The following is an 18219-nucleotide window of genomic DNA, read 5'->3' on the forward strand; positions in this document are numbered from 1 at the left end:
TACTTTCTTGCCCCCACCCCGAGACCGAAATGCTCCCTAAAATGCTGTTCCTGGATGATGGGGGACCCCCAGGAACAGCTTGGAAATTAGAAGTCTGCAGCAGATGTATTGCTGGGAGAAATCACAAGAAAGACATTGTAGGGCAGGTTTATATCCCTAAAAGTGCCATACGTTGCTTGGAGTAAATGGCTAAAGGAATCAAGAGTTAAGTGAGAGTGGATCAAAGTACTGAGTACTTATTTCCTTCCATTTGAAGTTCCCCTCCTTTTTACCTCTTCTATGGGATCCTCATTATGCATCGAAAGGGAAATATTAAACTGTCAGAGGTTCATTATAGTGTTTGTAATGGCCATTGTGCTTTAAATGTTCAAATACAAACTCTGATTAAAAGCAAGGCAAATGGGAGGGGGGCAGTGGTCATGGTAGGGATCAAAAGAGCCTACAAATACTATCGACCTATTATTATGTATCAAAATAGAGGCAGCAAAATTCCCCCTGCAGCTGTACTGGGTGGTCAGAGGCCTGTGGGGATCTGGCCTGCAGGAGGATGTGAACTGCTTGGTGGCTCACTGTGACAATTTTGCTCAACACTTTGCAGAGAACATCCCTCACATCCATTGTGACTCGGGCTCTACGTTAGCAGCAACAGGATCTGAAGGTTCCAGGATGCCAACTTTTCCAGTTGTTTAGGATACTTTTCAGTTCATTCAGTCTGAGGATATGAGCTGCAATGCTTGATGTTTGAGGCCCATCACCTGCTTGTATGACACTTGCCCTTTCTTAAATATGCCAGGGGGGAGAGGATGACTTGGCCCTAGAAGCAGTTGATGCCTCCTCCAGAGAGAGGGTGGTGGCTGTAGCCTTGAAATGGGCTGTAGTGCATCCACTACTAAAAAAAGCCTTCCCCTGGACCCAGGAGATCTCATAATTATTGACCAGTCTCAAATGTTCTGTTCTTGAGCAAGGTGATTGAATGGATGGGTAGCTAGACAACTTCAAGGATCCCTGGATGAAGCAGATCGTTTGGATCCTTTACAGTCTGATTTCAGATTGGCTATGGCTTTGGTCACCCTGGTGGATGACCAAGGTTGCCATGGGAGGACAGAGGGAATGAAAGTCTGCTGATTTTCCTGGACCTCTCAGTGGCTTTCGATACCATTGATCATGGTATGCTTCTGGATTGCTTTTCAGCATTGAGACTGGAAGCACCATTTAGTGGAAGTTCCAGTCTTACCAGGAAGGTAGGTTTCAAACGGTGGTGCTGGGGGACCTTGCAGCCTGTGGGGTCCTGCAGGGCTCCATCTTGTCCTCTGTGCTTTTCAACATCTACACTAAACTACTGGGTGAGGTCACCGGGAGACTTGGGCTGATTGGTTACCAGCATGCAGATAAAAGTTCTTATCTTGCACTTCTGTCCGATACTAGGAAGGCTGTAGAAATCCTGAACTGATGCTTGGAGGCAATTTTGGGGTAGATGGTGGCGAATAAACTTGGGCTTACTCTTGCCAAGACGGAAATGCTAGTGGTGAGTGGAAGGTCTGACCCAGGGATTTAACATTTCACTTGTTCTGGATGGGGTCCCACGCCCCTTAAAGGAACAGATTTGTAGTCTGATGGTGCTCTTGGACCCAGGCCTATCGCTGGATAACTCTGTGTAATTCACCTTGAGTCCCAGCGAGAAAGGCAGACTATAAATAATGTAAATAAATAACAGAAGCAGGTGGCAACTGTGGCCAGGAGTGCCTTTTACTAGATTCTACTATTTAATCAATTCTGTCGTTTTCTAGGGAGAAAAAAAAAACAGATCTGGCCACTGTGATGCATGCATTGATTACATCTAGATTTGATTACTGCAACGCGCTCTATGTGGGGCTGCCCCTGAATAGTGTTTGGAAGTTTCCATTAGTATATAGAATGCTGCAGCCAGGATGTTGACTGCTGTGAATTGTAAGGGCCATATCACTCCAGTCTTGGCCCTTCTGCACTGGCTCCCTGTTTGTTTCTGGGCCCAGCTCAAAAGTGCTAGTGTTGACCTTTAAAACGCTATGTGAATTGGGACCACGATACCTGAAGGACTGTCTACTCCCATGTATATCTACCCAACAACTATAGTCATCTTTTGAGGACCTGCTTTTATGATGTGCTTATTTTAAATATAAGCTGCTTTGTTGGCCCAATGAAGGCAGAAAGGTAGGTTATAGATTTTGTAAATAAAGTTGGAGAGTATTATCCAGTCTATGAAGGCACGAAATCCACTGTTGAGACCTGCCAACTCTTTTTGTCTCTTGGAATGGTAGACTCCACTTCAACTCATCCACACGTCCATAAGCAATTGAATCTAAGAAATATTGTTTACATTCAGAAATGGTGGTGAAACTGTGATGGAGTAGTGTTAACATTCTTTGGTGATAACATTCCAACAGACATTGTTGTGACAAGAAAATGAAAAATTAAGATTTTTTTAAAAAGAAGTTAATGAAAATCTCAGTTCCTTATTCTGCAGTATTTTTCCATCCAGCTGTGCTAGTGGCAAGGAAACTGCCATTCATAAAAAAGTATCATAATTCCCTGTTGTGTTTGAGATAATTTTACTTCTCTCTGCTTTCATTTATTTGTGTCCTGGGCCTAGTATAGCTTGTTGGCAACTACAGTAGAATGTTAAGATACCTGGAAAAGATCCAGGAGGGACCTGCACAATGGAAAAGAACAGTTGCAGGTTTGTTTGTTTGCTTTCCTTTATTCCATTTGCCTGTGACCTCTTGACTCTTCTCGTTGATGTGAAACGCTTCCCATAAGTATTAATACATTAATAGCTCTTTAATAGGAAATACTGTGTTTTAGATGAGTTGTTGAACCATTTTTGAACCATCAATTGTTTGTGCAAAGGACAGTAACCCAAGATATCTTCTGGAGAAAGTATAGCATCAAGAGTTTAAACTAGTTAATTCGCTTGTACACAGCAGCTCAGCCCCTTATTGTATAGTTAACCTTTTGGCTACTGGAGCTCTGGTTACACAAATGAGGAAAGTAGATTTTACTTGGTCAGTCCTCTGAAATGTGGTCTGGGGAAAAAAGAACATTGCAAAGAATGAGCAAGTAAATTTGCCGATGGGGAATGGGGAACTTTAATTTCTCTAAATTAACAATCCAGGAAAATCAGTTGCTTGCAACATCAGATGTATAGCCTCCATGACGCATTAATTAAGTAATTCTGTAGCTTCAAGCTGTGATATCTCATCAGGGTTCCGGGGTTTAAAAGTGTGAAAAAACAGAACAATTAAACTCAGAACGACTGAAATATGAGCCCTAAGTGATGATTTCACCACCACTGTCCTTCTGAGAACCACTTTCTGTAGTATCTGACACAAAAAGCAATGGCTTTCCCCCCTGCCTTCTTTTTGTATCCTGATTCAGTAACATAAGCCAATTAATTGGTCTTCTACTATCTAACTCAAGCACAGCACGTCCAGTGTTCTCTCTGCCTTGATGTAAAATCATCAGTCGTTGTACAAAGCATCTTTTGGGTTTCTGTTACTGTTACTTGCTGATATGATTCCCTGGAGCTCCATACAATCCAAAGGTCCTGTGCAACAGAGGTATGGCAATGCTCCATCTTGTATCAAACAACAGGATCAAGATCAGGCCTATGTGTTAATAAGGTGCATCTCCAGATGACAGAACCAGTTCCCTGGTTGTCACATACCCTAACCAAGGCTTTGTTCTGTGATTCCCTGGGGTCTTCACACACCTCAGGTAAGATGAATTACCCAAGTGTGCAGGACAGCAACCTTCTACTTCACCTTATATCCTTCATTGTAACCTCATCAGCTGTTCAGATATAATTCCTCACGTGGTTCCTAAGCTTGAGCTTCTTGCCACTGTCAAGAGGTGATCCAATGTAGAAAAGAAAAAATACCTAAATATTGAAATTATCAAATATTATTATATAATGCTTACATATTCACATCTGTATGTAAAGTAATGAAAATCACATATATTGTTCAGGCATGACAATATTAAACAGTGGTTACAAAAGAAGTTTTAAATACAGGCACTGCAATTACACAAAATATTTGATAATTTCAATATCTGGGGTATTTTTTCTTTACATTTCTACGTTGGGTTGTTATCATTACCCCTCCCCCTCATATTTATATTGAACTGTCAAGACGTGTTCTGCTTACCAGGCAAGGGCAGATCCAGTTCACCCTCATCCAGCCCCATTACTGACTCCAAGCATCGGTTCAGAACATCAACAGCATCCTCAAAATTAGGTGGAAAAGAAAGGTAGAGCTGGCTATCTGCATATTGGTGACATCGCAGCCCATACTTTCTGAGGAAGTACATCTACTCTCCTTGCATGTTGGTTCTTTAAGATCAGATATAGTTCACTCTTAATTCACAGTGGGTAGCCGTGTTAGTCTGTCTGCAGTAGTAGAAAAGGGCAAGAGTCCAGTAGCACCTTAAAGACTAACAAAAATATTTTCTGGTAGGGTATGAGCTTTCGTGAGCCACAGCTCACTTCTTCAGATACCTGAAGATACCCTTCAGATACCTGAAGAAGAGAGCTGTGGCTCACAAAAGCTCATACCCTTCCAGAAAATATTTTTGTTAGTCTTTAAGGTGCTACTGGACTCTTGCCCTTTTCTACAGTTCACTCTTAAGTTGTTGCCTTTCTCCTCCTCCTCCACCCTGTCCCCTCCAAAACTTCATCTGAGATATCGCTCCCAACAATGCACTGGTGTATAGAAGGATGTAGATCTTTGCCTTTGGATTGGAAGATATGTATGTGAAGGCCACACACATGTAATTTCCTCTGTCCCTTGGTAATCTGTCTCAGTGTGATAGCTATGGTGATTGCTTATCCAAACCCGAATGAACCCAGGGGAGCTGTCACACACCACAGCATCCCTTATTTGAAAAGTAGATTATCTCTTGTAACTTTTCCTATATCATCAGGGAGGTGCCTCAGGAATCTGTGTCGTGACCGGTGCTTTTCAACCTGTTCATCAATGACCTGAAGTTGGGGTTAAACAGTAAAATAGCCAAGTTTGCAGATGACACCAAATTATTTAGGGTGGTTAAAACAAAATCGGACTGTGAAGAGCTCCAGAAGGATCTCTGCATACTGGAAGAATGGGCATTAAAATGGCAAATGAGATTCAATGTGAGCAAGTGTAAAGTGTAAAATGATGCATATTGGGACAAAAAATCCCAACTTCACATATACACTGATGGGATCTGTGCTGGCAGCGACAGACCAAGAAAGGGATCTTGGGGTGGTAGTGGATAGCTAAATGAAGATGTCAACCCAGTGTGCGGCTGCTGTAAAAGGCAAATTCCATGCTGGCCATAATTAGACGAGGAATAGAGAATAAAACAGCTGATATCATATTTCCCTTGTACAAATCTATGGTGAGACCACACTTGGAATACTGTGTTCAGTTCTGGTCACCACACCTAAAAAAGGATATTACAGAGCTTGAGAAGGTGCAGAAAAGAGCAACCAAAATGAAAAGGGGACTAGAGCAATTGTCCTATGGGGAGCGGTTAAGACGCTTAGGGCTGTTTAGCTTGAAAAGAAGGCGGCTGAGGGGAGACATGATAGAGGTCTATAAAATTATGCATGGTTTGGAGAGAGTGGACAGGGAGAAGTTTTTCTCCCTCTCCCATAATACTAGAACACAGGGTCATCTGCTAAAGCTGGAGGGTGAGAGATTCAAAACAGATAAAAGGAAGTATTTTTTCACACAACGCATAGTTAAATTGTGGAACTCTCTGCCCCAGGATGTGGTGATGGCTGCCAGCTTGGAGGACTTTAAGAGGGGAGTGGACATATTCATGGAGGAGAGGGGTATTCATGGCTGTTAGTTAGAATGGATACTAGTCATGCTGCATACCTATTCTCTCTAGCATCAGAGGAGCATGCCTATTATTTTGGGTGCGGTGGAATACAGGCAGGATGGTGCTGCTGCACTCGTCTTGTTAGTGGCTTCCTAGAGGCACCTGGTTGGCCACTGTGTGAATAGACTGCTGGACTTGATGGGCCTTGGTCTGATCCAGCAGGGCCTTTCTTATGTTCTTATGAGGTAATAGCACTTAAGGCTGTAATTTGAGGGGCATGAAAGAACAGTAACAAATCCACATGAGCGCAGTTGCTTGCCAACCTAGTGCCTAATTGTGTAAGGGCACTCCCGAGCTGAGCACCTAGACCCCTTGCCTGGTGACACTCTGTGTACCTAATAATAATAAGCGCATGCAGGAAACTACACAACGACAAAGGTTGAATGAAAATGGCCACAACTTTATTGATTGCATCAGCAAGGCATTGGCATGGCATGGGGCGTTATCCTTACCATTGACCTGCCCGTCTGCAGGCTGATGCACTATTCCCAGCCCGACTGCTGAGACCAAATGAGATTCATACAGCAACAAATGAAAAATTAAATAAAAGTGTTTTTCAACAGCAAAGTCCTTGAGTTGTTGTCTTCTTTAATGTAGAGATAATTTCTCTTTGAATGTCCTTGTAGATTAAAGGGCAGAACAGGATGCCGGTTACTTTTGCCTGTTTCCAATCTTCTTCAGCCACCCCAAAGGACATAAGTTCCAATAATTCAAGTGTCTGGGTATATTCCCAGATTATACTTTACTGTTGATATAAATGTAACTATTAATATATATAATTTTTTAGTTTTTAAAACATAAAGATATATAAGGATTTATACTTACATAGTATGATACAAATTCAAACACAGCCTACTAATTTCAAAATAAAATCAACTTTTAGTCCATCACAAAACCACTTTATATCTACTTTTCAAGAAATAGTATTAAGAGATATTGAAAAACTGGAATGTAAAAAGATTCCTTCCTCACAGAATATTACCAAGGAAGACAGAGACATTATACAAACACTTAAAACTATACCTAATCTGGTTATGAAACAAGCGGACAAGGGAGGAGCAATAGTCCTTTTAAGGAAATCAGACTGCATCACGGAATGCCATAAACAATTGCATAACACAGAATTTTATAAACAGCTACGCAGTGATCCCACAACTTCAGTACTTAACCACATCAAAACTGTCATTTTTGAAGCTCTAACATGAGATTATATAACAAAAAAAGAAGCTGACTACCTATACACTAGATTTCCAAAAGTTCCAATTTTTTACGTGCTGCCCAAAGTCCATAAAGGCATAATTCCTCCCCCAGGACGTCAAATAATCTCAGGAATTAACGGACCACTTAATCATATTTCTAAGTATTTGGAGAGCCATCTACATAAATATTCTGTCAAAACACCGTCTTATATTCTTGATTATACACAATTCATAAAAGAAATAGAAAATTTACCACTAATGCCAGGCATAGTTATAGCAACCATGGATGTACGAGCCCTGTACACAAATGTACCTCTAGAGGAGACCCACACAGCAATAGAAAGACTACTCGAGAGCAGGTCTGAGCAACACCCCCCAACCCATTTCTTAATGATCTGTTAGACCTACTGCTAGAGAATAATTATTTTAGGTTTGATGATGAATTCTACCAACAAATCAAGGGAGTCGCGATGGGGTCAGCAGTTGCGCTGTCTGTGGCAAATATTTCTATGATATTATTTGAAAACAAATACATATATGAGAATGAAATTTATAAACGACACGTAATATTTTTTCGGCGTTTTGTTGATGATTTGATTATGTTTGATACTGAGGAAAATTGTAAATTGTTCTTAGAGGATTTGAACACCTTTTGTAACCATATACAATTTGATTGTAAGTATAGCTTTACTAGCTGTCCCTTTTTGGATACCATTGTTAATGTTGACAATTTGGGCAGACTATGGGTTGCTCCATACAAAAAATCAACTGATAAGGGGGCGCTTCTACATTATAAGTCTCATCACCCCTTGTTTCTGAAGAACAACTTACCTTTTGGACAATTTTTAAGATTAAAAAGGAATGCTACAAAACCTGGGGATTTTGAAAAAGCCGCATTGGATCTTAGTCAGACACTTACCAAGAGAGGCTTTCCACAACATGTAATTCAGCAAGCCTACAAACGGGCTAATACAGTGGATAGATCCTCTCTCTTTATACAAAAACAACGTCCTGAACGTAGGTCGACAGCCTCTTTAAGCTTTACTCCATTAGTCAGTAAAATTAAACGAATAATATTTAAGCACTGGCACTTGGTACAAAACATAGCTGGATGTTCAGAGCCACCGCTTATAGGTTTTAAACGCATGGGCTCTTTAGGAGACTCTCATACATGCCGACTTTTAGTCAACCCCACCCACAACGGGAGCAGTTGGCCATCACAGATGTGGAGCATGCGCATTCTGCCAACATTCCCTCCCTGTAAAAAGCTTCACACGAAAAGATACTGGTTTCAGTTATGAATTACGACAATTTACTAATGGTAATTCATCAAATGTCATTTATTTAATTACTTTCCCATGCCAATTAATTTATGTGGAGAAAACGACACGCCCACTTAATTAAGAATCGGAGAACACAAATCCAGAATAAAAAATCACGTGATGGATGCACCGATCGTCGAGCATTGGATTAAAAATAAGCATACTGAAAACGATATAAAAATTTTTGCGGTTTGGCAAATTACACCAAAAAAATACCAAAGAACTGATTTTGATAGGATCTTATGTCAGCAGGAAGCCCGATTCGTACAACTTTTGGATTGCATTGCACCCAAAGGGTTAAATTTGTGTAATGACTTTTCTGCCTTTCTGTAAGATAATTCCTTGCACCTGGAATCACTTCTTCTGCAATTCTATGTATTTAAGTATGTGTCTGTTTGAAAATAGTTTGACTAAAGAACAAGAAAGATTCTTGTCAGGTCCTTACCTCACAAGTGCATCCTGTTAGGACAACGTTTAGTTTGTTTAGATGGTTTAAAAATATTCAGTCTAATAGAGCTGGTGAATCTTTCAGCTGACTTCCTCACAGCTAGATGTAGGGTCCCATGAAATACTCTCATGGCATGTATGTGTTACTGTCCCCCTGTTCTAGACATCTAGGTGCAGCTTCGGATGTGCTGCTGCATATACTGAGAAAATGAAGTCTCTTCATGAAGTGGCTTCTTTCATAAGATGGCTACAGCCTGGTTCAGGCCTTTTTGCCAGAGGGTTGTCTGTGTGGTAATGAATGGTGTACTCAATATGATTTAACTTGCAGAGGTCAGCCAAAGGGCTGGAGTAAGACCAAAGCACACTATAATGGAAGACTAATACAAGCCAACTTGACTGCAAAATCTATTTTCATGAAACCTTGAGGGAGCTGTGAAATCAAATTACTTAGGAGATTCAAATGATAACAATGTTTTGACTTAGCTGTAAATCACAAGAAGTGTCAATACAAATTGCACTGAACATATTGTAAATAATTGGGTTTAGTAGAATTAAGTAATGGCCTACGGCAATCTTCTTTAAATTGCTAAACAAGACTTCGGAATAGTCAGGCATACCTGTTCCCATGTAGAGAGTTGGTGCCAGACTTTAATAATACTATTATCAATTTGCCCTGGATGAAGACTGTAGCTACATTGTGAGTAAAACTCTTTTGCCTTTAGTACAAGAGAAGTAGTTTTTTTGCACTTCCTACTTCTGAACAGTGAATTTAGAAATTGCACTACAGTGTTCACTTTTCTTTTGAAGGTCTGGAAACTTTGTGGTGTTTTTTTAAATAAACATACAAGCAGAAAATAAGAATATAAGAAGAGCCCTGCTGGATCAGACCGGTGGTCCATCTAGTCCAGCATCCTGTCACTCACAGTGACCAGCCAGTTACTCTGAAAGGGCAATAATAGGATTTTCCCTTGTTGTTGCCTCCTGGCACTGGGATTCAGAGGTTTACTGCCTCCAAATGTGGAGGTTCCTTTTGGTCACCATGGCCAGTAGCCTCTGATAGACCAATCCTCCATGAAGCTGCCTAATCCCCTTTTGAAACTGCCTATGCCTGTGGTAATCATTGCATCCTGTGGGAGCAATTTCCACATTTGAATCACTCGAATAAAAAAAAGTATTTCCTTTTGTCCTTTTTGAATCTACTTGGATGCCCCCAAGTTCTAGTTGGCAAAAGGAGAAAATGTTCTCTGTCCACTCTCACTACCCCATGTATAATTTTATAATCTTCGTGTGTCCCTCCTTAGTCACCTCATTTCTAAACTGAAAAGTCCCAGCTTCTTCAGCCTTTTCTCTTAGGAAAGGTGCTCCAACCCCTTAATTTTCCAACACCACAAATCTCCAGGAATTGCGTCTCCCAGGGTTGGAAGCCCTATTTTGATCCTACATAATCTAAATATCAAACAACACAATTAAATACAGGGTTCTTCTAGTGTCTCCCGGCTACAAAAATGTCATAAATTTTAGTGGTTATCACTGCACATGTGTTAGTGGTGCAGAAATACAGCTTGTTGAGCCTTGGTGTCTCATTTAGCAGATTTTAGAGCCGGCATGGTATAGCGGTTAATCTGGAGAACCAGGTTTGATTCCCATTGCTCCACATGCAGCCTGCTGGGTGACCTTGAGCTAGTCACAGTTCTCTCTGAACTCTCTGAGGCCCATGTACCTTACATGTACCATGTATCTGTTGTGGAAAGGAGAAGGAAAGGTGATTGTAAGCCGTTTTGAGACTCCTTAAAAGGTTAAAAAAAAGCAGGGTATAAAAACCAACTCTCCTTTTGGTTTGCTTTTTTATTAAAACAGCTTTAATTCCATGCAAAGCCAAGGAAAAAAAATTCAAAGTAATTTTAAATGTTTCCTTGGATTAAAGACATACCTGGGTTTCAAAGTGATCTATGGTGGGACATCTAATGCATTTTCTTATCGTAGCAGTTGGCAAAGTTGGTTGTTATGAGATTGTTCTTGGTAGGTACCTGTTATGTTTCTTTGGGACGTCACCAGGGATGGTGAACATGTAGTGTCTTGAACATGTAGTGTCTTCCTCATTGCCCAACGAACTGTTCTTCTAACTTAAAAATGATCCTCCTGGTCTTCGTTTTGGTGGAGCCTATTACTTCTCTCTTCTCCCTAAGCGAAAAGCAGCATACCTTGCGTTGTTTTTATAACTGCTAACTTCTCTGTTGTCTGGAAAACATATTACAGCAGAATGTTAAAATGGTATTGTACGGGCTTTCAGGTTGCTTTCTGAAATTTCCCAGCACCTAGAGACATAGCTACACTGCTTAACTCCCCCTCACTCCACCCTACTCCCACATTTTTATGCTGTGTATTCAAACAACAACAGAGCTTTTACTTACTGCATTTGTTACTATGAAATCCCCTACACGTGCAGACATTTTCAGCTGTCACATTTGCAGAGGGCTGTGATGAGAATAGCAGTTCAGAGATAGTAAAAGCTTTGGTTAACTGGAGGACTGAACAGACTCTTAGGTGAAATTTGCCCTTGTCACTAAACGACCACTTATTTCAGACTTCAGTCACTTTGAAGTAAATATAAGTTAAAAACTCAAATTAAGACAAACTAGCCAAGGTTGTTCTGCCTGTTTACGGTTGTCTTATGGAGGTCATTATCTATGGTTGTTTTTTTAAGTAAAGGTGAGGACCTTGAACCTGCGTACTCAGTGTAGTTCTGTTTCCGAAGTAATTTTAAATTAACCAGTGTGCGCTGGCTGTGTGGGAACACAGGTTATTTGAAACAATTCTGTCTGTTTTAATGGTATCCCTGGCAGATTGGGCAAAGGCTGGGAGGTGTAATACTGCCTTTCCTTCAGAGATGCCCTTCCAAGCTCACTAGTTTTAACAACTGTAAAATCTAGCTCATCCAAGCAAGTCATTGCCTAGGTAATTTAGCATTCTTTTCCTCTTTTATAAAGCCCCTTTTCAGTCCCTTAAATTGGCAGTATCATTTTAGCATTCAACACAGCATTGAGGAAGTTGGGAAAGGGGGTGAAGTGAGCACATCATATCTATAGAACATTTTTCTAAATCAGAAATTAGTCACTGTATATTTTGATCTACGCAAATTGTTTTTTTCCTCCCTGGGAAACCTTGTCTGATGTCGACTAATTTGTTTTGCATGGCACCTGGTTTATCAGAGAAAAATTATTGGAATGTGGCACTTGGACTGACATCTCTAATTAAACTACCAGCATGAATACACGTAGGACTGAATTTAAGACTCTGAGCTCCTTTTGAAAATTCAGTTTTTAAAAAAATCAAACTAATATGGGGATGCTCTTCAGGCCCAATGGGTGGTGGTTTGTAGGTAATGCCCAATCCTCTGTTGACTGAAGAAGTTCTACATTGTGTGAATCTTGGATCATCTTTTATTTTTTGGTCTCATTGTCTCTGCATATCTTGTTTCCTCTTTTCCTAGGTGTACCAATGCTGTTTGTTATCCTCTGGGGAGTTGTCAAGTACCTTTATGAAGATGAGGGGTTGGTTGAGTTCCAGTTCTTAGCTCGTCTCTTGGCAGTCATGTTATTTGTGGGAGGGTGCCCATTTTTCTTCAGCTTGCTGGCTTTGGCAGTGGCTGTTACATTGACATGCTGTGCATTTACTTGTGTTTCAACCCAGCCTTGAAGTAGATTGTGTCTCATATTTTAAAGCCTCGCATTATACATTTCAGCAAAATAAGTATGCGCAAGCTTTTGCTGGGCAGTTTTCTTTTTGCATGTTTAAATGTATGTTTCTTTGGGACGATATTCTCTTTGAATCCCCCCCGACTCTGTTTAATTGTAAATCCGATCATGCCAGATCAGACCATCACAGAACGTAACATCCAATGTCAGTCTGTACACACAACTGAAACGTATGTGATTCCTGATACTGAGGTTAAGCTATGTGTTGGAAGAAGTGTGTACCGTATATTGTGTGAATAAGATTGTGGGCAAGATTGTGTCTGCATTCCAAATTCATAAACTGGGGAAGAGGTGATTGCACCAATGTCTAATCCATGTATGAAGTGGAGACTACTATGTCTATTAAAAGTTATTGAATTGAAGTGGAGAAAAAGAAACCCATCCATGATCTCTGTAAAATGCAATTCTTGTACAGGATGGTAAAACTCTCTTACACAATTCTGCTGTTTCTGAACATTATTCCCCTGCAGAGAAGATAGTGCTCACAGTTGGAGGCTTGATTATCTGTTTGCTTTAACTTGGATTATTTCAACTTTCAAAAATGCATATACAACCCAGTTGTCGTTGTAAGCAGACTGCTACTGTGGTGAAGTATGCATTAAAAAGGAAGTACAATACATCACAAAATACTTGCCACCTTTCTCCTTTATTAGCATTGGGGCCAGTTTAATGGAAGATGTCAGAACAGATATATCCAAACAAACATTGTTTCCTTTCAACTTGCCACAATTTGAGAAGGGGCAGGAAAGATGGTAGCAGGGTCTACATTTGCTGCTCCTCTGCCCCCACTCCCCCCTAGATACTGAAAACTGTGGAAGGGGTGTTTCCCCTGAGGCTTGCCAGCAATAGAGAGGCCCTGAAGGATGACTTCACTACTTCATAGAGATGCAGGGGCCAGTTACTCTGTCTTGGTGAGAACCTGGATATAGAGGGCAAGTGACAGCGATGAAAAGGAGAAGAGCCTTTTGTTTGTTTGTTTTTAACCACTGTGCATAGAGAATTGGGGTGGGGAAGTATGTATAGGCTTCTATTATTTGTATGTCGGGCATCAGGAGATGTAGTAGTTGGAGCCAGACATGCTAGGAAAAGGTATGGGGGGATAGATGTTAATTATCTATAATAATGGTTTTTCTATCAGTGATTATGGTAGTCTTATCAATAAGTTATAAATTTACTGAATGCCAGGTTGGTCCAAAGGAAAAATAGTTCTCATCTAGGATTTCATCTTGAATGAAAAGACCAGTGGTCAGAGCATGCCACTAACTTCAGATGGCAGACATTTACATGTCTTATCTTGTTTTAGGGACACTGGCCAGTGCTTTTCATATTCTCTGTGCTGATTTGATTATTTTGTCTGTTGCCAAAAATCTGACCTATTTCATCTGCTGCAAGACCTTCACAACAAATAACAAAAAAGCTATAACTTTTATTTATCTGTTACTGTATTGCATTTTCTAAATTTTATTGCTGCTAATTCTAGTGCGTTATTGCTTGATTGTATTTTATACTTTTTAATCTTGTAGGTTTTTAAAAATCATGCTTTTAATGTGTATTGTACATCTGCGTTACTATGATGCAAGAATAATATTTTCCACCTGTACTCAAATGTTCACTCATCTATCCAGTTATGCACACTTTAATAAACCTGTTGATTTAAATACTTTTTAACTTGACACAGGATTGCTGTATGGCAGCCTGATTCTGTGGTCATGCACAATGACTGTTGTTTGTCATGTCCTCACACAGTATACTCACTGTGCTAGATGGATAAATGCAACAGCAAGAGCTCATTTCTTCTGTTTAGTATTGTGTGCCCTTTTATCATTCATCCATCTTGACCCTCTATTTTGTGAGGTCATGGTCCCATGGGTGTAGAGGTGAAGTCGAGGTGTTCCCAAACTGCTACACCTGTATCCCTAGTATGGTATTGTTGGCTGAGCTAATTAATCACAATCCTCTCCTGACATCTGCCTTGTTATGTGTACCTTTATTGCTCACATTTTCCGTGTAGAGAACCCTGCTGATTTGGTTAGTCCCAGACTTGGGGTGGCCCCAGCCACTCTTCCCCTGCTTTCCCAGGCACCATCTCATCCTTTTTGACATTGCATCATAGGTACCAGTTGACATTGCATCATTGCACCAATGCAGCTAGCCTAGTATTACAGTGCATTATGAATGTCTTGTGCCGGTAAAGGGAAGTATCTCTTTAGCTGCACCACAGCACTTCAAGGAAGCTGAAATTCAGTCCTATGATTTTTACATCACCATTAGCCAATGGATGATACTGTTAATGTACATAATTGAATATAGTACACTCCCAAAGAGGATTCATTGGGTAGTTTTTCCACTGGGTCAGGAGAACCAGCCATGTGATTACCACTCATAACCCAGAGTATAATACTATTCTCATATTGATGCCCATGCACAAGTGCATGCCATGAGCATTGTTTGTTGCATTTGATTCTCATTGCATAGGAACCTTCTGCTATTCGTGCAGGTCACTTAATCAATATGGTGGGAATAATGATCATCTTAGCAAATTGTTGGGAACAGTTACCTTTTAAAAGAGAAATGGTGCTGAGTCACAGTAATTTGTTCACAACTGACCAAGGATTTGCATCATACTGGGTGAAAGGAAAACTCTTGACAGCATGGAATGTGTTTGATCTCATGAGCGTAACAAGTAGTGGCTTAAGGCCTCAGTTTCTCCCAGTTTTCAGAAATAGTTATCTTGTTTCTAAGCGCTAAAAATACAGGTTAGCGCTACTAGTATTGATTGGAGTGCTGTGGGGGCCCATTCACATTTTGCCATGTGTATGCCAGTACTTGCTGCCTAAAACAGGTTAAGTGTGAGGGACGACTTAAGTAGCTGAACACTTGGACACACAGTAGATCTGCACCAAGGAATGATGGCGTAATCATGACTCCCTAGCAGATGATACAAAGTATTTGCAGACTAACAGCTCCCCTTCACATTGATTGATTCTGCAATGTGCAAAACTGAGCACATCAAACCTGAGTCAGCTCCAGTTCACATCTACTGGATGGATTTTAATGGATATGAAAATGTCACTGGACAAAACAGAGGGGGAAATGACCCCACCTAAAAAACAAAGTTGGGCACTCAAAAGGTAAAATTTAATAAGCAATGAAATATATTTATGATAAAGTCCTCATGCAAATATTTTAAAAAGCTCTTATGGCAACCTGTATAAGGTTGATAATCTAAAACCACATGCCAAACGTGTTTTGGCCCCCAGGCCTTCTTCAGTGGTCTAATAAAACGTATTATGCACACAAACACCTTCATTAACAAATAGAACGATTTTGTATCAGCCTGGGTGTTATTATAAGATGTATTCCAAATTTGTGCCTATGATACCAGAATGTTACTAAATATGTTTTGAATTGTAAAAGCACACATCCAAGAATGCAGTTTTAATATTTCTTTCTAGAATGGGCTGGCATTACATTCAAAGTGTGCATATCACTATCAACCAAACAAGAAAGTCAGCGTTTGGCCTGTGGTTTTAGATTATTAACCCTGTGGTTTTAGATTATCAACCCTGTATGGGTTGCCATAAGGGCTTGTTTTTAATATTTGCATGAGTGCTTTATAATAAATATATTTCATTATTTAATTGAATTGTTTAATGAAATTTAATTGAATTTAATGAAAATGTCAGATCAGAACTTTTCATCTTTGCAATGTGCAAAGGAGGATCCTGCAAGCGCAGTCCTAGATTTCTATGGTTTTCTTTTAATAAATGGTACATAAACTATATAATTTTCTTGTGTATATTCATATTACTGTTTGTATGTTTGTTTTTAAAATTCCCAGGGTGTTTTTGTTCGTTCGTTTGTTCGTTCCCCTCCTTAAAACCAGATTAAAGTAAATAAGACTTTGGCTGCCATGACTGAAACCATACTGATCCCTGGAGCAGAGATTACTAGTTTTGCTGCAGACCAGCTCTCCTGCTACAAGGCTAGCTGGGTTTTTTTGCCCATGGGAAAAATGTTATTTGTAACACCCATGCTGAACTGCTTGCCTTTTGAACTACTCAAAGCTAACTTATGTTTTCCAGTAAACAAAACCCACAGTCCGCTACTCTCGGCCAATTGTAACGGGCAGTTTCAGACAACTAAATCTTATATAAATACTTGTAAAACCGTACAATACAAAGCATTATGATTTTTCTTTTCCACAGTGGGCAAGATTTTGCCTCAGGCCTCAGTCATGGCCATTTTTATTTATGCCCTAACAATTTTGGTACTGTTTGCCTCTGTGATAATACATTAGATATGTATTGCATTCTTGACTGTAACATCTCTTTTAGGAGGGACATTGGGAAATAAAGTACAGGTCACAATGTTTCAGAGCAGCTGACAGATTGGAGTACAGAAGATGGTAGCAATCAAGAAATTCAGCAACGAAAACAGAGGACCCCCACTGTAAATAGGCTGATGAGTTACTGTGCTTCATTTGCGCGGTGTCCTTTATTAAATACAGGATATTGGGCAGAGTGGTCTTGATACTCTTTTTTTCTTGAGCCGAAGTTCAAGGGACGCGTCTCACTCATGCAAAGGTGACATAGGCACAAAAACGTCCTGGAATCTTTGACATTTAGGCTTAGCTCTCACTGAGATGGTAAACTCGTATCTTGACTGCTCACTTCAAGTAGGGGCTGTCAGGATTGAATGTTCCTGGCAGCGGGGCGGGGGGAGGGCATATATTCCACATAGAAAACTAACACAGTTAGGAAAAGGGTTTTAGCTTAGTTTTCTTCCCTGACACACTAAAGTTCTATGTGGAGAGAATTTTTGTGTGGAGGAATATTCAGTCCTGACAAATATTTACCATCTCAAAGAGGACAAGGCTTCTGTGACATCAGAAGTTTATGTCCTTGTGTGTGTGTGTGTGTGTGTGTGTGTGTAAGAGAGAGAGAACAGACTGACTCATAGTAGAGATCTGACTTAGTGATATAGTTCTCGGAGGTCCAGCTCTATGACTCCTAAATACAGCATTAGATTTAGATGTAGCTATCTATATCTGTAGTTAGACAAAGAATATTGAAGTAGATTTAGTGCTGCTGACTGCACTGGACTTTGATTTTAATAGCACAAATTTCAAAAAGTACAAAGTAGCCCTTGCTTTGTACACAACTCTGTTATTTATATTTTTCTCTTTGTTTTTCTTATAGTTCTACTGTAGTGGATTTTTGATTGCACATGTATATGCATTTCAAAGCAGTTAAAGTGGCAGAGTTCTGTAAGAAGCCAATTAATGCGCAGGCAGCGCAATCCTAAGGGGGGGATAGTTGTGGTGGGCCCAGGGATGGCGCAGTTGCACTGCCTCCTGAGCAACTTGCTGGCCCGGCACAGCAAGCCAAAAATGTAATTTCCCCCAAACCCTGTGAAACTGCTCCATGCAGTTTCACGGGGCTGCGCCACCATTTTTGCAGGCACAAGTTCGCACCAGTAAAAGGGGGCGTTCCTGGGGCAAAAGGGCTCAGGGAGCTGATTAAAGTCAGCCCCCACCCTCAGGAACTAGCCCTGGCGGCAGAGAGATGTTGCTGTGGTGGCTGTGCTGGT

General features: G+C 40.4%; 1 protein-coding gene across 1 annotated transcript in view; it reads left to right on the forward strand.

Annotated features, from left to right (window-relative positions):
- GLP1R (glucagon like peptide 1 receptor) overlaps positions 1-18219 on the forward strand; it is a 133703-nt gene that overhangs the window by 100585 nt on the left and 14899 nt on the right. Inside the window, exon 12 of the mRNA XM_056853359.1 lies at positions 12363-12423. Within this exon, the coding sequence (XP_056709337.1) occupies positions 12363-12423 (61 nt within the window). The remainder of the gene's footprint in view (positions 1-12362; positions 12424-18219) is intronic.

This window comes from Euleptes europaea, chromosome 7 (assembly GCF_029931775.1).
Source record: "Euleptes europaea isolate rEulEur1 chromosome 7, rEulEur1.hap1, whole genome shotgun sequence".
Lineage (NCBI taxonomy): Eukaryota > Metazoa > Chordata > Lepidosauria > Squamata > Sphaerodactylidae > Euleptes > Euleptes europaea.